This window comes from Filicampus tigris, chromosome 2, assembly GCF_054856515.1.
Source record: "Filicampus tigris isolate MCC_2025a chromosome 2, RoL_Ftig_1.0, whole genome shotgun sequence".
Classification (NCBI taxonomy): domain Eukaryota; kingdom Metazoa; phylum Chordata; class Actinopteri; order Syngnathiformes; family Syngnathidae; genus Filicampus; species Filicampus tigris.
The window spans coordinates 17,545,122-17,567,324 of record NC_141218.1 but is presented as its reverse complement, the minus strand read 5'-3'; the positions used below and the strand labels follow the sequence as shown (position 1 = coordinate 17,567,324).

Here is a 22,203-nt window from a genome sequence, read left to right as displayed (position 1 = left end):
GGTGTGATGTAATGCTTGGGTGTGATTGCTCAAGTTAATTTCACTGAAATACACGGCCCTAATGAGGACAAGCGGAATAAAAAAATGGACGGATGAGTTCATACAGAGAGATGTTTGAATTTTTTCCCTATACGCTGGGATTTAGGGAGGCCAATGCAGATCAAAATCTAAATAATAAATTACAATTAAAGAAGTAATCACAATATATCTCTGTAATGCACTGTAGCTCAACACCACTCCAAACTAATCACAATAATAATCATTATTATAATATTCACAGACAACCCCTTGTAACAATATTTTGTAAAGACTATGTGTTATCTAAGTATATTATTATATATGTGTACTTGCATACTGCTCGAGGTGAGTTGAACTTGAGGAACTTTTATATCTGGATGCGTTTGGTCATTTGAACTTCTGTTTAAAGTCCTACAGATGGCACTCTCGGAACCTGAGATAAATGCGGATTTGGACACTGGACTCTGACATTTTGGCAACGCACGTTTCACAGAGTACGTAAACAACTTTCAAATTAAAATGGACACCAGCGGGTGTGAGGTCAATTTGCAGGTAGCCGTGTGCACATTATATTCCCATTTGGCAAGCTGATAGTGGCAAATTGCAGGTTTTCATCTGTGTCCAATTATTCCAACCTGATTCATTAGATAATTATTACGGGGCTATCAGAGGCCTTCAGATCTTGTAATGGCCCAGATTAAATTGAATTAACCACTTGAAGTCTATACTAAGACACAAACTCTGTAAGGTCTTAAAGGTAGAGCTCACGAGAATAAATTTACACGCCATGAGTTTTTCAACCTCTGCTTGGGTTGTATCTTAAATTTTAATGAATACTGGGATATTTTCCACAACTTGATTAACAAATGGTCTTGTGTAGTGAAATAATGTTACAAGGCTTTACTTGTGAGTCACCACTTTATTTTTCATTGATTTGCAGACATCATGCATGTATGGAATGTTAGTTGTGTAAAAATGCAATTGCATAATCGCAGAGCCCTCAAAAAAGAAATGCTTGCAAAAGTCCAAATAAAAAGGGTGTCAGCAGCGGTTGGCCTGTCCAGAGTCCTGCTGAAACCAGTCCATTGACAGTGAGTGACAGGTTTAATCCTGCTGAAGGTCAACACCGAGCAGGTGTCCATGCCTCTCAAAAAACTCAAGTCGGTGATGTGCTGTGTTTGCTGACACATGATGGGGCAAGACGAGAATGGTGTAAGGGTAGCTTTTATGATCCATGCTCAAAGTAGAAGGTGTTGATTTGAAAGCCACAACCAATTACATCCATTTTGGCAGTTAACTGGATTGTACACAACACTACTTTGAGACAGTCAAGACTGAGATTGGTTGGTTTTGCATTGGAATGAAATGAAAAGTACAAAAGTGCATATCAGGTTGCCAATCGAAAGAACATTTCTGAATATAAAATGGATTATAATCTGTATTCAAAATACATGTGCATCATCATTTTCACATATTCACAGATGAACATGTATGTGTTCCTCATGGTTGGTCAGCAATATGCAAAAATAGGCATACTCAATTTCCTTAATGTGATCTTGTGGCTTTTATCAACATGAATATTATGAATGGGCATTATAATAATTTATATTGATCCTGATTGGTCTTCAGTACTGTATGTATAATTGATTGTTGCCAATGGGCAATTTGTTGGAGAATCTGTTTTGAAACACATTACATCAAAGTTGAGCTCCATTCATACAGACCTGTGAAATTCCTAGTTCTCCACATATCATGAATCTGCTCAGTATGACAATGGCACAGAAATAGGGGTCCAGAACATTCAGAGAGGTTTTATCACCCCATTAAAAATAGTAACAAAATAACAATTAATCATCTGATAGTTGATATTCCAACGAATTTACTTGTCTTTTCACAGTCCAACCATTCAATCCCAGGAATTTATTTATCCTTTTTTTTTTTTTTTCCAAATTTTTTCAAACGTCAGGGTAAAAGAAGGTCTGAAAATGTCTGGCTATGAATGAGTTAAGTTACACGCCCTTTTATTTGCACCAGCATTTAAAAGCTTGTGGAATCATATAAAACATTTGATTAAATGGGTGTAACAATGCCACGTCACATACTCCCTACTCCCTTTTCTCTCTCTGTAAAGCGTACATTCACTCCAAGAAATGCAATGGAAAGCAACATATATACACTATGTTACACTGAGTATTGCACTATGTATTGCAATTTGCCATGAATTATAATAGTCATCTGTGGCATACACTGCAGCCATGTGTGATAGTGTGATTAACGATTACCATTGTGTTGCATATTATTATGAGCATTAATCGATGTGGTCATCAATAAGTAGGAATGTTTTAAAAGTATGTGTTTTGACCAGTGATATAACATTCAAAAAGCTATAATCAATCATTGATAATGAGCTAGGAAAGCTAAGGGATGCCTGGTGTGAAACTGTGTAACATTCATTCGAAGTGAAGTAAACAAAAAATCTTTGGTTAATTTGCCCTTTTAGTATGCCAGAAGCGTACAAGCTACCACAATTATTTATGTAAAAAAGCTTGTTCTTGTCAGTAGAAGGACATAAGTCGCATCAGACACTAATTGCATTATGAATCAAAAGTGTTGATGGTTCAACAACTCTGTTTACAACGCCAGCGAAACCCCAATAGTTGCAACCTCACAGGTCAGTCGAGATGGTGCTTTTCTTCACCCTCAGACTGCCACCCCAACCACGGGGGCAGGTGTTATAAGAATGCATGCCAGGTGACCGCAGGCCCGAGTCCTCGGACTCAATGGACGCATCAGAGTCGGTCAGGGAGCGCGTGTTGTAGAGCCTCACGGGAGAGCAGATCCGCTGTGTTGGAGTTAGAGGAGGACTGGTGAAGGTCGGCGACTGGCCCCCCAGCGGTTGTGACTGGAATGGTTTGCAGTCATAGCCATGGTGGGAATATCCCACAGGTGAGATAGGCAAGCTGTGACCGCTCAATGCACCAGGAGAGGGGCTGTTTTTACGTTTGGCTGCATTGATTATGTTCTTTGCCAGCATTCTATGGTTGGCCTTTGAGTCTAAATTATTATTGATTGGAGACATGCAGCGACTGTCCTTGGGTAGGGGAACAGGAGAGGAGGCAGAGGATATGGACCGACGGTGAGTAGAAGGGAAAGACAAACTAGTATGAGAAAATGCAGGAGATTGGGAACGTGAGCCCCAAGGTGGCAAGACAGGAGAAGTGGTTGTTGGTGTTTTGGAAAGTTTGGAAGTGGAAATAGTGGAAGGGTGGACAGTCTGGATTACCATTGGTGATTGACACCTTGGACTCCAAGGAGGAGAACGGTGAGATGCAGTTGTGGATTTTTGAAAAGGTCTGGAAGAAGAAAGTGAGGAGAGGGCGGAATTCTCGGCACTCATGCTCACCATGGGAGACTGGCACCTTGATCCCCAAGGTGGAGAGCGTGGGGAGGTGTTTGTGGATGTTTTCGATGAAATGTGTGAAGCATTTGAAGATTGCGGATTGACTACCGGGGACTGGCATCTTGAACCCCACGGTAGCGAACAAGAAGAATTGGACGTTTGGAATCTGAAATCATGACCAGAGGAATTGGTGGATGATTGGGTATTCTGGGATACCATTGGGGAGTGGCATCTTGAACCCCACGGCGGGGAGCATGGAGATGTGGATGTCGAGGTCTGTTGTGGCCTGGTTATGGAGGGTGATGAAACTGTTGAAAGCTGGATATTTTGGTTGCTCATTGGAGATTGGCATCTTGTAACCCTTGAAAAAGGAATGGGTGATGTGACTGATCGGCGGGAGATGGTTGCGGAGGGACCCTTAGTTTGAAGACCGGACGTCCACGTTGTACTGGAAAGACAGTCGGGGCTGCTGAACTTCCTTGTAAGGCCCAGCCGAGTCTCACTAGGGGGTTCAGTTGCAGAGGGTTCCTTTGGTTTCTGTTGGACCATAACAAATATAGCTTTTTACTGTGCAATCCTTCATAGAATATAATGGCTGGCCAACTTGGCAGTATCACATACTCATCTTCACTAATTCTTATGTTCGTTTCTAGCCCCCCGAAAGAGTTACATGGGAAACAACACATGCCATTTTAAATAGAGGGACTCTCTTCAGACTAAATATTTATTATAATCACAGTGGCATTGAGGTCATAGCTATGAATTTTAATCCTCTGCATGTGTTTGTGCACTACGCCTGGCCAATAGCCCATGTCGACCTAGTTTTATGTGCCGTTCTCAGGTTACTCTGAATACGAATGGCCTTTGCAGGCAGGGATTTGATGTTACTTGGCAAAACACGTAAACACCCCCAATGAACCTTTTAATGAATACTCACATCTCAACATCTCAGAGTAATAGTAATATGAAGAATACTTCAGCTGCTTATGAAAAATGAGTGAGTGTTTGCCTTTTGAAAAATTAAGTTAATTTCTTCAAATGCCTGAGCCATTCATGACCAGTAAGACCATACATGATTTGCATTCTCAATGTGCAACAGATATTGAAGTGATGGGCAAAATATAAATTAACGCGTCAGGTCATGCAATGTGTTTCTGTCGACAGCCACCGCTATGTTAGATTATCAGAGTCGTATTATTTATTTAGTCAGATCAAGTGTTTGCAGTGTCAGCAAGAAAGGGAGGAAAGTTGTAAATGCGTGAAAAGTGAAACTAAAATATGAAATTAGAAAAAGGAGGAGGAGGTCACAGATGAGTGAATGCATAAAGCTTTAATCAGAGAAGAAGTGATTCAGCTAAAACACAATTAGAACAGAAAGTGAATGAAGGTTTCCGAAGTGAAACAGACATGCAGACTCTGTGGACAGAATTACCAATGACTGATTATTTCCTTTGAACAAACAATTCTGGAATTGCTGCTTGAAGTCATGAAAATAATGTAGATAGGGCAGGTCCTGGAAGCAAATTAGCATGCAGTCTGCAGCTGGCAAACATCAAAGAATCCAAGTATGCGGAAACATTTTGAGTAAAAAAAATGGTGGTGAGCGGAGCGAATTACCCTTAAGATATAAACACAAAAGGAATTCTATGGCTGCATTTTCACTTCAGTGAGAAGCATTAAATTGCAAATTGCAGCTCATAAAGCAGATGCCGAATCTGTCAAAGTGCTTTGTAACTACATCACCCTGCTCTTCAAATAACTAAAACACACAGTATGGAGGAGGGAAAGCAACGTTGTTATTCATTTTATTTAGACACTCAAGAAGGGGGCATTTTGGTGCTAAAGTGCCTTGCAGCATTGGGCACAAAAACTCATCTGATCATGTTAACACATTTTAATTTTTACTCAGGTTAATGCCTTTGGTGTTATCTGACGAAATCAGCAACTTCAATTCAAATTGACATTTTTGTTTTCTCTCGTAAAGAATAACACATGTAATGTGTGGCATTTATATTATGCCAATACTTCACATCAATAATGTCTATTCAATAGGAGCAAGGGCAGAAGAAGATGAAGAAGCAGAGAAAGGTGCAGGAATAAGAAAAATGGTTCAAATATTATACCAGATATAAAGTCTGGCAATCACCACGTTACCACATAAAAGTTTTTAAAAGATAAAAGGCCTCCACACCTGTGCTTCAATCCCCGCTTTCTTGGCAGAAAATCTTGGCCTTGGTGCCTGAATCCCCAGCCGAGGAGATGACACACGGGCTGGAGAAAAAGCAGTTGAAGGCTTACCACAAGCTGGATTTGATGGATACTCCACTCTTGTGACGGAGCTGACAGGAAGCTGAGGAGATTGAGACTGGGTGCGAAAGAGAGAGGCAGGGTTGTTAGGTAAGGAAGTCTGTCTAGAAAAAGACTGAGGGGACATCTCGTTCTTGGACTGTGGCGCTCCTTTCGGTAGGGTACTCAATGGGTCCTTGACTGGCTTAAGGATGAAGAGGGATGAGTTAAGCTGGTAGGGTCTGTGTCTTGAGAGGTCCATCTCTATTTTGGAGCAACCATTCTCGAGAGGAGGTGTCTCTTGAACTTGTGTGGCTGGTGCCATTTGTCTTGGTTTTGGCTTGGCAGTTTGTTGGGCTTTCATATTTTGTGCAAGTTGAGCACACATGTCAGAGTTTTTAGCAATAGCTTTGACCCTACCCGGCATATTTGATGGGTAAACCCAAGATGGTGGCAGAGACATTGTTGGAGAAGGAGATCGAATATTTTGACCTGCATTCTGATTCTCAACTACATATTTCTCCATCCTGGACTTGCGCTTGGCAAAAAGATCTGCGCCTTTTCCTGATGCATCATTGAGGGTCTGTTCTGGTTTATGTTCGACCCTTGCATAGGTTCTGGAACTCTTCAGACAGGAGGTCCACTCTGGGACTTTAGCTTCTTCAGCACTGTCTTCCTCTTTGGCAAGGAAGTTAGATGCTTCTGCGCCCAGAGCAAGTAACTCCTCCTCAGATGTTGGCTCGGGCACAGATCTTTGCCTATGTTTCTTCTTTTCATCCACCCCTTGCACTAGAGAAAGCAGCTCAGGGTTCGGAGCTACAACCTTCTTCTCTTTGAATGTGAACATTGACTTTTTAGTTGGTCGTTTGGCGGCACTATCCTCAAGTAATCCTGTTTTTATTGGCGGCGTCGACTTCCTTTCCGATAAAGGCTCAGGGACAAAGGTAGAAGGCTTTGGAGCTGTTGGGGGTCCATAATGGTGAAGGGGTGAAGCAGCATTCTGAGATGCAGTAAAGGCAGGCATTGGTGGAGGGTTCGTGGGAGACGTAACAGGTGGACTGAAGTAATCGGTCTTTGGAGGCCTGTTTGTGAAGGTTGGTAGGGGAGGTGTGGGATATGCTGGAGGAGGCGGAGGTGAAACTGCCACTGGCACTGGCTTGGGAGCAGTGAATGCAGAATGAGTAGGGAGGTTGTCAATGATAGGACTACCTGCCTCTTGAGACTGCACTGTGAGTGGTGAGAAAAACGGCCGGGCAGTGCGATTAATGATGGTGGTCTGCTTTGATATCGACACAGTAGTCATCGGAGATCCGTGGCAGCCATTAGAAACCTTTTCCGGGGGATCTGATGCCGTATGACCTCCATTTATCGCTGCCTCACTCTCCATAAGACTCATTGCAATTGGATTGGTATTTTCTCTTTCAGGTGGAAGCTCATCCATGACTCTGCCTTCAAGTTCTTTGTAGACCGGATCCTTTTCGTCCTCCTCCTGCTCATCTATTTCTTTTACAGGTAGGAAATGTCTTTCTTGGATAGCACTGGGCTCAGCGACATCTTCTTTAACATCAGCTTGTTCCTCCATGGTATCACCTGTTGCTTGGATACTCCCAATAGGCACGAATAGTGGGCTGGTAGTGCAATTCTTGTCGTTCAAGTCGTCGTCCTTTTCCTCACGACTTCTCTCTGCCCATGTTAGTTTGCTACATGACGGGTCAGGTTTCACATTCCCGGTTATGTGCTCCTTGGACCGCACTCCACCGCTTTCCAGTGTAAAGGCGCTGACCCTCTGCTTGCGCCGGTTGAAGAGTTGCACGCCTCTGGAGCTGGAGCTGGAAGGGACAGTGAGCTGAGCAGCAATGATGTGGCTCCGCTGGCGGGCCTCCTTTAGCTCCTTCTCAGATAAGCTGACACTCCTGGTTAGATCTAGCAGGGGAAACAAAAAGTAAAGGGCACTTTGGTTAGTATAAGACAAATAAAGGCCATCTTCTTTAGGTGTGTTTGATTAATGCTAATTGTATTTCTTATCAAAAATGTAAGCAAAGACAACAAAATGAAACAAAGGCATGATCAACTTATTTTAAAAAATAAACCACAAGGTTAACTCTATTGACCAGAATTTAAAGGCCAGTGCTGTCCATTTGCTTTGTGATGCTTAAAAATTATAGCAGTCAGCATGCCTCTGCTTAAAATTATGGTTTGCTTTCTGAGCTTAAGAGTTCCATTCCAAGCAGCAAAGTTATTTCCTCTGCAATCTGGTCAAGTCCCTCCCTGAGCATTCTTCCACTGGAGAAAACCCCCTGCTTAAACTTCCAGCATGACTGCTTTCTTACGGCAACACTTTTAAGTCTAACGCGACCATTTTAACAATGTAGAGTTTCACAGCCCTCTGTTCAATGCTGTCAGTAAAAACGATACATTCAAGTATTCTCATTTTAAATTAAAAACACTTTATATGTGTATGAAAGTATTAAGTATTAAGGAACCCCCAAATGGTACAATGTGACGAATAATGTGGATTCAAATTATAATTACTGTTTCTGGTCACTCATTATACATTATTCATCTCATTCACATAATTCCGACTGGTGGAAGTAATGTCATGTCCCTTCAGGAGGTTCCCATGACAACTGGAAGGAACCATGACTCATTCTTTGTTCCGTACATTGATTTATTCAGACAGCTACATTATTTAAAGTAATTATGTGTCATTCAAAATAATTACAGATTGGTGTAATATGTCATTTCTAGCTTTCACGGTCACAGACTAAAAGTGAATGTACTATACGTATCTTTAATTGATTCTCCAGATAAATGCTCTTGAGTGATCAGGAATACACAGTATGAAACGTTTTTTTATTTGAATTTGAAATTATATGAATGTCTTTATATGGTTTATTAAGATTTGAACTCGGGCCCAGGACGTCTTTTCAAGGCTGTTTGTTGGTCCATGTCGCCCAAAACGACTTTTATCAAGCACTAACTTTGAATAATTTTGGCCTGTGGAATACATCTGAGCGGTGAAGCTTGAAATGAAATGTCCTCACTGTAAACTTTTTTCTCAAGTGTGAGCCAGATTAGTTATCAGGTAACATGCAGGTGCAAATCCGGCACATGATATTCACATCGTGAACAGCTTCTCAAAATAAACGCTACCCTCCCTAGCAACTGAAGGTGTTTTTTTTGTTTGTTTCTTATTCAAATCAAACTAATTTAATTTGATCTACCATGATGACAGTGATTAAAATGTTTACAAGGAAACCGAATGAGTATGTTAATTTACATCATTTAGAATCAACTGGTTTACATTTAAACATTAGTGAACATAGGATTTCCAATAATCAAAAAGTGTTTAGGGAAACTAGATGTCATCAAAGTAGCAAACGGCATACTATTAATATTTCTTCACAACAGAAAAACGTGATAAATCCAAGTTTAAATCTACTAATGAGTTTCCTGTGAGTTTGTGCAGTTTCTCCTATCGCATATGATTTTCTCTTACCTTTCCCCTGTCACATTCAGAGCTCCGCCGTTTTGTACGTCCCAAAGAGTTTTCCACTGAACTGCATCTGCTGGCCTCACACACCCCTTTCCCTTTCTGTAGTGTGGCACAAGCTCCAATTTCCTTTTCTTAGCAAGTCCAGCAGCACACAGAGAGGGAGGGTGTCTGCATCTGGAGCCTGCGCCGCCTGCCTGCCTGCAGCTCTGTTGCACTACATCTACGGCTTCATTTCTTTAAAAAAAAAAAAAAAAAACATCAGGACTTATGGCTTCTGTGGAGAAACTATGGATGTCGGCTCTGGCGTTTGTTTAGACAGTACAAGAGAAGCGACCAATCCGCCAATTACTGAGCGGCTTGTGTCCGTCTAATGTCGAGCGACTGCAGAAAAGTGTCTGACCCTTGTTGGAAAGGGAGATACTCCAGTTTATGTGCATATGGATTAGTGTACTGAGACCACAGAGCCCCAGTGGCTGACCCCTGCTATCCTCCCTGTCCGTGTGTGTGTTTATTATGCACTCTCCCTGAGTGCCTGGCCTCTTTGAACCCTCTGGGCATAAACTCCAACCTGCAATGGCTGGGATAGGAATTTCCTGTCTTGTAGCGAAGACAAAACTTGAAGCTCTGAGCCATGATATCAAATCGTCCACACCCACTTGCTCTCACCACGTCCAATTTCACCACCTCATCCCTCTGCTATCAGTCCCCCCCCCCTCAGCCTCCCCTCCGTGGAATAGAAAACTCCCACACAGCAGGGGGATTTTAAAGTCAGAGGGCTAACCGTGCATTTTGTGTATCAAAGGTCAGATTACCCCGTCGGATGTTATCTTTCATCAGGCCCGGCTGAGCGGGATGACAGCACTGGCCCCAGTGGCTGTTGTGTGAAGCGGTATGGAAAGACAAGGATTAACAGAGGTCCTGGGATCTCCTGGACTGAATGTGACCTAAACTCCAGGTGAATCCCATGGGGGCGGGGGGATAAGAGATGAGCCCAGAGGTTAAAACCAACCCTATAGTGTTTCTGTGTCAAAGGTCTCGCGCAGAGGTGTAGCCACCTTTAAGCTGTGTTACATTTGTTGATCTGTATGAGGAAACACTACATACACTTACTGCCCACAATTTTGGGGACACCCACGCAAGCTTTTGTGGATAGAGAAAGTATTTTTTTCTCTGATCTGAGTTGAGACCATCCCATATGCTTTGTCATACAAAATTGTTGATAACTCTTAATTAAATTGGATCCCATTTCATAGTAAGTGTACCTAATCGAGTGTCTTCTGACTGAATTGTTATTGACACAAATTATGATTCAGTGTTTTCATTAATAATTATTTTGACAATGCAATCTTTTTTTAAACGGGGGCTGAAGCGGCTTACATAGACACGCCTGTCAGGAACCGTGGTGTATATTTTATTGATTACATTTCCATTGCTGATGGGCTTGCAAGGAATTTGACTGTATGGAAACAGATGTTTCGTGGAGCATTTTGCCATCTCCGGTTACACAGAAGGCGGAACTTTTTGTTTCTGACGTTTTGCCTTCTACCCTTTCCTTCCAAGCTTTCTTTTTTTCCACCGTAACGCGGCACATTTAAAGACACATAGCGCCTATTGGGAAGAGACACTTCTTCTGAAGTGAGAAGCACCAGATGAACAAACACTCACTTGTTTTGCTACTCATCTGTTCCATGGTGAGTCCAGTCGTTTCATGTGTCGTGCTGCACTCCTCCACAGTGGCGGCTTGCGCCGCCTGGGTAGGTTTTGTCACTCCTCCTGGACTCCAGCTCACTCCTCTACACAAAGACATACGTCCCTTCTCCATCTCCATTGTTACGCCAAGTTCAAATCACTCTTCTGCAGCCAAGCAACAGTCCTCTATAGAAGGCTTTCGTCCCAGTGGGATCAAAGCTCCCTGTTAAAGTTTTAGTCCTCACTGGTATACAGGAAGAAAAAGGGAAAAAAATGTGTCAAGGAAAGTAGCTCAGTTCTCCAATTGGCTCCTCACGGCCATGGCTGTGCTTTCAGCACAAATCTTTCCAAGTGTTTTCTTGTCGTCGACTGAAAAATGTCAAAAAGAAGTGTGCTCTGGCTTTTGTCTTCATCAAGTATAATTCCCTATCCAACTGGACCTCCCTCTAGGGCCTAGGCAACGTTCCCCAAATGAGTTCCACTGGACGACTGCCACGAAAAAAATTGCACAATTTTGGCAAGGAAAGCCAAGAAACAGCCCAGTCCTCTCTAATACTCCTTTTTTGTTTTCCCAGACGTTGCTCTTCCTCCGCCGCTATTTCAGTCACCAAAGCCTTCTCTCTGTCTGCATCCAAATCTCCAGCCCCAAGATTATTTTTCTTTCAGCAAAAAGATCTGCTCTTCATCTTGCCGATCAAAACTCCAAGTGACATGAAAAGGGAGCATGGCAGTTTCCTGCTGTTCGGTGCATGTGAGGAATGACATTTCACTCTGCAAAGGTCATTCCAAAGTCGGCTTTGTATTGAAGCTGTTCAATTATATTGCGATGCTGTGTGACTTTATATATTACAGTCAAACAAAGTGTTTACAGCACAGACTCCTCTTTTTGCCACTAGATGACAGGGCAAGTTTGTTTGGATTGACACTGAAAAGCAATAAAGGAAGCCACCATCTTGATTTGAGTTACACTTTTTGGGTCTGTCTTCACTTTGTTTATTTGTATTTTTTTCCCCAGTTTGCAAATTGTTTTAGTTGTGCCGAGCCTGTTTTGGCTCCGACCAAAAGTCTTGTTGAAGGGAATCTGGCGCTTAAATGCAAGAAGGCAACTTTATCTAATCTCTCCATGAAGCCATGTCCTCTCCAAGGTAACCTGCAAAACAGAAAGAGATGTTTTATAGATCCGGTAGAGCCGTTGGTTCAGCATTAACAAGATGAAATCGGATCATATTCTGCCAATCTACTTTTAGCTGTTGAGTCGGAGAAGTACTGACTGACACTTAATGGAATTTTCCAGCGAAAATAATTTTCTAACAGTCAAGCTGTTTCAAAATTACGTCAAGTTTATTTGTATAGCTGGTAATCTCAAAAGAGATCTTTACAGCCCACATTTGACAAATACAAGTATTAGCGTGATCGTGAATGGTTCTGGTCTTAAATTTATATACTCGCCCTGACCAAATTGAGAACTAATGTACCCTTAATTGGACTCTCCTTGAAGATTCAGTCTTTGTTTTTTGCTCAAGAATCGCCATGGTTACCATCGCCATCGTAACACTATGTCACTTAATCATTGTTATGACTAAATGCCTTTCCATTGTTGCTTTGTGTTTTTGCAACTGCACCGCAAGCCTTGATGATAGCGGCGTATTAATAAGAAAAGGCACCCGGCAATGTGTTAGCAGAGTCATAACCTTGAAGACAGTCAAAACAAAACTGCCCCCGGCAACGAAAAAGCTCCACAATTTCTCATAGTGGCGCGATGGGGGCGAGTGAGAGCAGATGAAGGCTGGTACTGTTTAGACTCTCTGACAACAGCTCTTTGAGTCTCACAGATGTGCCATGGATCTGGATATCATTGGAGACTGACATTGTCTCTTTTTTTTTTTTTTTTTTTTAAAGATTTTCTTAATTCCCCAGCATTCTCATGTCCATCTCTGCTCCCTAATAGCCCCGGTATGGCATTGCTTCAAAGCTTTCTTGAGAAATCCACACCAGACTAATTGTACTGTTTGTACTTTTCATACTTGGCATCTGATGTCATCTGCCCTCCTTTCCCTCTATCTAGCAACCAATTACCTTGAACTTCAAAAGCTGCCCCACCGTGCCCACCTGTGCTGCTCACCCACAACTCCATCCTGTGCCACTCGTTGACCACCATGATTGGAGGTAGGGATATCATTTACAGTCTGGGGCCACAATAGGCCACTCTAGCGTGTAATCACATTTTCATTGTCAGTGAATGATGCATCCACATGTAAACAGACATATAAACTGTAATCAGTCTTCTCGTGTGTACGTATACGGGATGCATCAATGGCTTGGTAATAGGAAGGATGTCAGGGTAGTGATTCACTGACATGCATGCTTTCAATGTTGTTGGATGTACATGAATTTAGATATGTGATCTGTGTAGTCTGAACCGCTCCAAGCCTTGAAGGTGTATCACTTAACGAGTTCATGAGGAGGCATCTGCACACAATTGACACCTTCAGGTGCTGCCATGTGTCTGCTATTTTTATTGTATTTTCCTGCACACTGCACATGCGCATACCGAAAAAAAAAAAAGTTTTGGCTAAAAATGCTGATGGATTTTTTTTTCTTACCCCCATACAATAAGCAATTCACTGCCTTCTTGGCAAACTGAGGAATGATTTTTGGTTGTACTCCAAAACTGGCATTCCTGGTTCATAACTCCTGGGGGGCCATTATGGTCAACATGCCTCAGCTTGCGCTGGTTGATGACTGACATCAAAAACATGGCAGAGTTCCAATGAATCTCATGTATCATGCCTAAAGTATTCTTTTATTTTCAGGAAATAAGAGGAGGTGGGGGGTGAAATCCAGCCAAGGATAACCTGGTTTGCCACACATTCCACTCCCCTGTTCACAGGTGGGAAAGTTCAAGCGACAAAGTTTAACACTCAAGGTGTGTGTGTGCAGCGGTGCCAAGAGGGAGGCACCATTACCTGAAAACTGTTAGACATCAAAAGAGTGAAACACTTTTTGTAAGTATTATAAGTGCTGTAGGGATTCTTTGTAATGCGTCACAGGGAACTATAAGTGCATGGATACTATATAACTACATATATATATATATATATATATATAAAATGGAGATTAATCTTAATTTTATATTGCATTAAAAAAATAACTATGTTAACTTAGTTTTCAGAATCACTATCCCACATACGGACTTTTTAATGTAGTTTTACTGTAAAAAGTTGCTCGACAGCTCATTAGAGAAATAAATAATAAATATTAAATTATTTGCACACTTCGCAAAGCCAAATTCAAATACCTTATTAGCTGTACGTCTTTGGTGTATCGTTCAACTGTTGTATTTTACAGGAAAAGCATCATATTCAAGGATCAAAGAAAGCCATTAGAACAGTCTTTGAATCAAAATATACCCTAATTTTTTCCCCATATTAATTCCAACATTTTTCTTTGTTGCAATTAATTAGTTAATGTTTTAACTTTGACAGCCCTAATAATAGTGTCCACATATATATATATATGTGTGTGTTCCAGTGAGTGCAAATGAGTGCCTTATAAGTGCCTAGCAGCTCCCCATTGCAATTCCCGTTTTACCAAGGTGCATACAGTGATTAATAGTCAGTACATAGTCCACATTTGCCCCTAATGTAACATAACTTATCATCACAGTTTAAACAGGACCGTTCTGCCCCGCGGAGCCGCAATAGTGAGGCAAAGAACCCTGCATGTCCCCAATGAAGGGAAAAACAGCTATTCCAGATGTTTGCCATCACCTCCAAACTTTCCCTGCTTTGTTTCAATTAGTTGCCTGTCTGCTCCCTCTAAACAAAGATAGCAACTTACCCCCTGAATATAATGGAACGGCCCGCAGGTGACGAGGTCTGCAGCAGCAGTATTCCTTGCTGTGGTCCACTCGCTGCCGCTCACCTGTACTCTGCTGGGTCTGTCTGTGTGAGGCAGTAGCAGAGTGGACTGCCCTCTTTTTCATTCCTATATGACTCTGCACACACACACCTCCCTCCCCTCTTCCCTCCTCATCTCACTCATGAAACAGACGATGGATGGGGCGGGGTGGAGGGTCAGTTGGAACACAGAGCGCTCTTTGTCTGGGATCTTTTTCATATGGTTCCCTTCAAGCTTGCATACTGAACACATTATGCTATAATGTATTTTCATATTCAACACGAGGATGTTGAGCAGTTTTTGGGCACCACTCTGTTCTCCCCTCCCTCCTTCTCTGTTTTTAATTCTTGACCCACTTTCCCGCCAAGTGCATCGAGCAGCCTGCTCCAAACAGAACTAAAATGGCAGGAGAAATGTAAACAAACTGTTTGAAAAAAAAGAACAGCTCGTTTGTGTGCTCCTTTCTTGTCACATTATCCATACACAGTAAGTAAAAGCCAGATCGGGTCTTTCAGCAGAAAAAAAATAACATCAAATGTGAATTTTCAACAAAAACTATACATACAGTATTGGAACAAGCTTAATTTAGTGGGAATTATTCAAGATTTCCACATTATTTTGGGAATATGTACAATGACCCTGACTTTATTTGGGAAAATATGACTATTGTAATCCTCATGACTCCAGCACTTCGATGCATATCTTTCTCCCACAGTGAGGGAATGCCAAATGTATTTTGTCAAAGAGCATTTAATGTATACTGACAAATACCTCGATTAGTACGTTAACAACCATTTCAAAGATTGCATTTGGCTGGAGTCCATACTACAAGCGCCATATGATAGAAACATAGTCAGTAACTGGTGCGTGAAATTTGGAGTCGGATTAGTTTATTTATGTTAACAATAACACAAAAACAGGGCAACAGTAGGGATAATTCCAAACAGACGTGTCGGGTTGTCATGAAAAACACTGACCACCCGCCCACCACACACACACACACGCACACACGTGTTTATAGTTTACATTCTCCGTAATCTGAACAATAGCTGACAGATGTTTGAAGTCCATTTTAACCTTAATCCACTGAATGAAAATGTTATATTGCAATGCGTCTCTGCTCAAAGAACGAGTTGTGATACATTATACTATACTACCGGCATTCGAAACATTCTGAATAAGTTTGTCCTTTAGTTGCTAAAACACATCACTGTTTTCACATTAAAAACGCCCTACACAACCACCAAAGCAGCTCATCAATCACGACAGTATTCATTTGGATTGAACTTAATTCATGTTAGTAGCATCTTATTTCTAAAACAAATTATAAATATATTTTAGAATAGCAAATAAAATGCTGGAGGGGTTAACAGTGGCTACACAGATTTCTGATGGGGCTATGCCTGGTTGCTACTATTTTCCATGTCTTCTGATTTTTTTTTTTCAATGGCCGCTTTTCCGGGCTGTCACATCAGACATTTCCCCCCCCCCCCCCCCCTTTCCACCTTCTCTCTGTGATGTATGCACACTTATCGCCATTAACGACGCATTTTACAGCAGCCACACAAACCCAAAGCCCAGGGCCGCATGCTTGCTAAGTTGGAATTGCAAAATAGGTTTAGGATTTCAAAAGTAGGCTTCAAAGTAGCATTAGAGTTTCAAAATATGGTAATTTGTAACAGTGGCTATGGTTAGGGTTATGGATGATGAATGCAGCCATCAGAATGTATGACCACAGCTTTCAAAGTAGTGTGAGGGGTTTAAAAAAAAAATATTCTCGTGCCCTCGCTATTACGCCTTTCTCTGCATGATGTTCATGTAGTCACGGCCTCTAAAGCGACAACGGCAGCGGACTTTTCTTTGGGATAATACATTTCCGGGGTCAATGCATGGCTAAATGCACGTCACAATTGTGTCGGATATCTGCTTTCAGCAATTATCTTCAGACATGTATTTCACTTTATAGGGTCGTTAAATGTGTTGTCGAAAATATACATAAGATTTATTTTCGCAGTGCTAGGCCCCCCCGATTGGGGAAAGCATAATGACCTGGCAACAAAAATTACTGACTGACATCCCTACAAGAGCATCAATTCATACATGATGATCCCGACTGAGCACTCCTTTTATTTATTGAACACGTGACTTAAACTGCGCCATCTGCTGATGTCATAAACCTTTGCGGTGATGCACTGAATCGATACATAGACGGATGGTACAGTAAGATAAGAGCTTCGCGATGGAGTTTAAGTGTACGAGACGGATGGGTGGCGAATCTGGAGGCATGCGGGCAGTGGAAATGAAGGCACATGGTGGAAAGTAACATTTTTCGAAGGTCCGACAAGCTTCAGCAGACATTCTTAATTACCCCCCAGCTCTTGGATAAGATGACTTTAAAGTGTATTTCTTCTGGCTGTGGTTTACCCCTCCATTAAACTGAAGGTCACACAAGGTTTAGGAAAATGCTTAATTTTGCTGCCCGTCCACCCCCCAAAAAAATACTTGATCTTTATTTTTTAAGGTGAAAGTGGACGGATGAATGGATGGGTGGATGGTGAAACTGGAGGTTTATGTTGGAGTGAAATGTTTCTTGAATGCTTGCTCAGGAACGTCTTAATAACCCTCCAGCTGTGGGATAAGCCAACTTTGAAGTGCATTTCCTCTTGGTGTGGTTCACCCTTCCATTTAATGGAAGGTCACACAAGGTTTCGAGACAGGCTTCAATAGAAATAGAAAGATATTGGATGAGTTGCCTCATAGTGCAAATGTCTGGGATTAAAACTATTTACTGACCCACTGTGCCACTTAGAAAAAACAGAAATGAAAACACGTTTCCGCTACTCTTTGGCGTCAGCCCTGTGTCCTTATGGTCCTACGCAGTGTGTTGCAGCAGGGAGAGATGGAAAACATGCAGGATAGGTGCTCCCGAGGACCGAACCTGGTGACCTCTGGCCTAGTGTGTGGCAGGCAGTTGTCGACTCCTTTTTTTCTTGAATGGTCCATTTCATTCGCTTCAAACCGTGTCGTTTGTTGTGCAGCGGGCCTAACTTCAAACATGTATTGAGCAAGCATGTTTTTTTAAGAAGGAATGGAGGAGGACAGCCTATCATGTCAAGCTGAAGGACAGATGTTTGCTGTATGAAAGCCAAGTGTTGTTTTCTCATATTAATGATTGTGACGTCTGCCTTGGCTTCACAGAGCACATGGCCGAGATGTCATTGTTTGTCATACCATCCAGCCATGAAATAAAATGCACACGTATACAGAATCTTGCCCAACACTATACTAATAATCAGCAGGAAAAAGTCAAAGTAAAAAAGCAATGTATTGCTGAGCTTCATTTACTAGATATTGCCTTTTCGCTAGCTAACAGCTAGGGTTGAACTGAAAATCGAATAGAATCGGGGCTTGAGTGAAACGTTACATCCCTACTAACAGCCAACCAGAGTGATCAATTGTCACTGATGTCTGAAACCATTTTGCATACTGCTATCGACGGCTCATTCATTCAAATCATATCCAAGCTGCAAAATGACACAACAATCTCTTAATTCTTCTCAATTTGAATTTGACCTACATAATTGGGTTCATTCCTGCTTGTATTTTAAGTGTGTTGGGCAAGATCGGTATGTGTGCATTTTATTTCATGAAACCCCGACTCTGGATGATAAGATAAACAATGACTTCTCTGCCATTTTTTATTGTGTGCTAATGTGTAAAAGTATACGAAATCTTGATTAATGCTCACTACCAGTATACCATTTTTTTACATTTATGAAAGATTCTTTTACATTTGCCACTACGAAAAGACCTTTGTACTCCAAAAATACTTAAAAAATATACTGAAACTGTGTTTTTCAGAGTGAATGTAAGCATGTGAGATCAGATTATTACAAGGAACTGATTACTTCCGCTTTTACTATATCAAAGTGTACTTCGGTGATTGGTGCCCCCCGATCTGGCCGCATGAACATTTTTAACAGAGAAATATATCTAGTCTTCTCATTTCTGATTGAAAGGGTGCTCCTGGTGATTTTCATGTCTGAACTTTTTTTCCCTTCAACTATTGCTTACCTGATGGATGGTCTCAGCGAGATGCGCGCACAATCCATCACCTCCAGGCTTCTCAAGTAACATCTCTGCTGCTTCTTCTCCTCCCTCAACACCTCTTTCCTCCTGCTCTCACTCATCCTCTCACTGTATTTATCTGACTTTATCGTTTTCATCTCCTCGCCTTGCTCACACATCTGTCATCGCAGATCGGTTTTCGCTCTACCTTCAGTTTTCGCTCTACCTTATCATTTTTCCCCCTTGTGGTCCCACTCGAGGGTGGCGCAGGGACCTAGCGGTTAGCATGTCTGCCTCACAATTCTGAGGTTTGGGTTTCAAAAGGTTGTACCGTGCCTCTCTCCAGTTCAGCCGCAAACCCTAATGAGGACAAGCGGGATCAAAAATTGGTGAATGTTCCCGCTTGAGGTTGCTTATTAGTCTTCATCACCTTTCCAGTGTGTTGTTGCCTCTTTTGACCCAGCCTTTCCTGACATGTATATGTGTTAGACCCTATGCACTTGGGAGCAGCCATTAGTGGCGGCATCTGCTTTTCCTTCTTCTGCTTCTCCCCCTTAGCATCTTAATTTTCTGATGCGATGGCGGGACTCTGTGAAGGGCAGACAGGTACAAATGTATGGCAGCTGAGGGGAAATGTTAGCACACATTCCTTTGGAAGGTCGCTTCTTGCGACAAAGAGGGTCGGCGTGGAATTTCTTAAGTGATCTGGTTTGCATTGGCTCCTAAGTCTGATCCTTCTACACTGCTCCGACAGAAGTTATTAGATGTCGTTTCCTACGTGGCCCAGTCCTGGATTGATTGGAATCATACGCAGGCCCTGCTCCGTCGAACCTGGTTATGTCCCTGTGGATGTAATGGGATACAGTGACTGGGCTGTTCAAAGGCAAAGCTTTAGTCTATACAGGCGGAAAGGAAGAAAAAAAAAACAATTCTGCATGTTTGTCAATGTTTTGGTGGCTGGATGTTTGGCAATTGATGGTATGAGATTACAATCCGTCTGATCACCGGCCTTCAGGGTATTTGATATGAATGTAAAAGACTAATTCAGTTAAGGCACGCTCATGTTTCACTGTTTCCTGTGTTTATTTTCAGTAGAGAGGACATCTCTGTTTCACATATAGACTGCCTCAGACTAGTCTGAAACAGAAAATGGTAAAAATGGGCTTTTGTCGTGTTGTCGGTTTTGTCGTCTGTGGGTCTACAAAACATTGACACTTTAGGGAAAGTTAACTGTTTATTAAACATAAGATCACACTACAGTCAACTGAGCACGACAATGAACATTAACAACACTTCTATGTGGTGTATCAAATTTATAAGATGCTTGTATTTTCACTTGACAGATATTTTAACATTGATGTACACAAACAAAGAGATGTAAAATAAACATTTGAACTTCTATCAGTGCAGCATGGACAGATAAGCAGTCCGTCCACTGAAGCTAGTAGCAAAGGTTAGCGGCTAGGCTAGGTCCCCAGCCAGCGAGCATTAACCACACTGATATATATTAGGGCTGTCAAATTTAAAGCATTAACTATGGAGATTAATTAAAATTTTATAAAGCACTAAAAAAAATGAACTCAGATTTATTTATTTCCTGTAGCAACTGACCTCTGCTCACTATGCAGTCAAACTTAGAGGAGAGTCACTGTTGCAAAGACGGGCCTTTACGTAGTTTTACTTTCAAAAGTTGCTCTACGGCTCATTGGAGAAATCCAAAATGATTTTCACATGTTGAAAAGCCAAATTCAAATACCATATTATTTGTAGGTCTTTGGTGTATTGTTCAACTGTTGTGTTTTACAATGCAATACAATACAACTTTATTTTTATAGCGCATTTCATAACAGCTACAGCTGTAACAAAGCACTTTACATTACAACAACAAAACAGCAATAATATAACAAGTGAAAGCAATAAATGAAAACACAAAATAGTACATACAATAGACACCGGAAAACAGTGGAAAAACCAGCAGTCCCACGTCGGATCAAAAGCTGGAAAACAATCGTATTCAAGGATCAAAGAAAGCTATTAGAGCTGTCTTTGAATCAAAATATACTTAATTTTTTTTCCCCATATTAATTCTAAGATTTTACTGAAGTAAATATCGGTTCCAAGCTTTGTAAAAAATTGTAGTTGAAAAATACGATTAATCGCGATTAATTTTGGATAATGTTGCAATTAATTAGTAATAATTAATCATTTTTAATAATTTTAGTTAATAAATTAAAATCGTTTGACAGCACATATATATGTGTGTATATATATATATATATATATATATATATACATATGCGCTTCAGAAATCATTCATTTACAATCAATGATGCCAGCCTGGCGCCTGCTATTACCTTATTGCTCCCACAAACCTTCTGAATCCAATATACAATATTAAATATACTCCAGAGTCAGACTACAACATAATTTTGTGGTCTAAATTGTTTCCACAGACTGGGCAGGGCATCAAAGAGTGTTTTGAAATAGTTTGCAAGACTTGGACCCACAGACCTATTAGTGTACTGTGGCAGGACCAGCATACAAGCTAATAAATTGGGACTGGGTCCAAACCACAATCAGTTGGCACTATTCTGCGTAATGTTGAAGTCACACAGGTTTTGGTTTTGTTTTTTTAGTCATGAAGAGAAACTGATGATCATAATAAGGTGTAGGCAACATTGTCTCCCTTCTTCCCACACAAGGTTTTCAACCCCGGAGGTTCCATGAACGCTACACATGAATCTCAGGATTGAGTTGTTTAGATAATTGCTGTTTTCTTCATCTTGTCTGGTTCTCATCACATTTAAATGCAATACATAAAACATGATGGTCTCCAGTTGAAAACCACACTCATCAGCGTTCACATGCCACCGGCAGCCAATTCAAACAAACGCCGGATGTTGCTTTTCAGCTCATTGTTTCCATGTAAGAACAGTCTAGCAACACCTAGTACATGAGCGTGGCTTCATTAATGTCTCCCGTGGGATGTTCTATTGTTATTACGTGACACAACAGAGGTTTGAATACGACACTACGAAACATACTGCTTATTTTGCATTAATAGTTTATACTGTCGTCCAACGCATGACAAATGTAAATCAGATCAGAACATTAACATTAAAATGAACCAAACTACACTGGAACCCATCAAAACATTGTGTACTACTCACAAACATATCGATGATCGCATGTGACGGCCCTTCTGCTTCTGTTTGGTGCAGACTATTCCCATGGAAATGCCTTTCTGCTTCGTACTGGGCCTGCCAGCAGAAGGATGGAAACAAGGCGGGAATTATTGTCCCAACTAGAGTGAGCGTCTTGTAAAGAAAAGGCATGCTGTAGAATG

General features: G+C 41.4%; 1 protein-coding gene and 1 long non-coding RNA gene across 2 annotated transcripts; one reads left to right on the top strand and one right to left on the bottom strand.

The window, feature by feature from the left end:
• Nucleotides 1–806: 806 nt before the first annotated feature.
• synpo (synaptopodin) lies at nucleotides 807–14,844 on the bottom strand. The gene is made up of 4 exons (XM_086024229.1): nucleotides 14,730–14,844; nucleotides 10,866–12,039; nucleotides 5,610–7,627; nucleotides 807–3,955 (listed from the first exon to the last, which is right to left on the bottom strand). The coding sequence occupies exons 2-4, from the start codon at nucleotides 11,026–11,028 to the stop codon at nucleotides 2,684–2,686; spliced, it is 3,453 nt and encodes a 1,150-aa protein (XP_085880355.1). The 5' UTR covers nucleotides 11,029–12,039; nucleotides 14,730–14,844; the 3' UTR covers nucleotides 807–2,683.
• LOC147151635 (uncharacterized) lies at nucleotides 12,660–22,124 on the top strand. Its single transcript, XR_015085791.1, has 4 exons — nucleotides 12,660–12,842; nucleotides 12,955–13,055; nucleotides 13,703–13,815; nucleotides 22,079–22,124. It is a non-coding gene; the product is annotated as an uncharacterized LOC147151635 (long non-coding RNA).
• The last annotated feature ends 79 nt before the right edge of the window (nucleotides 22,125–22,203 follow it).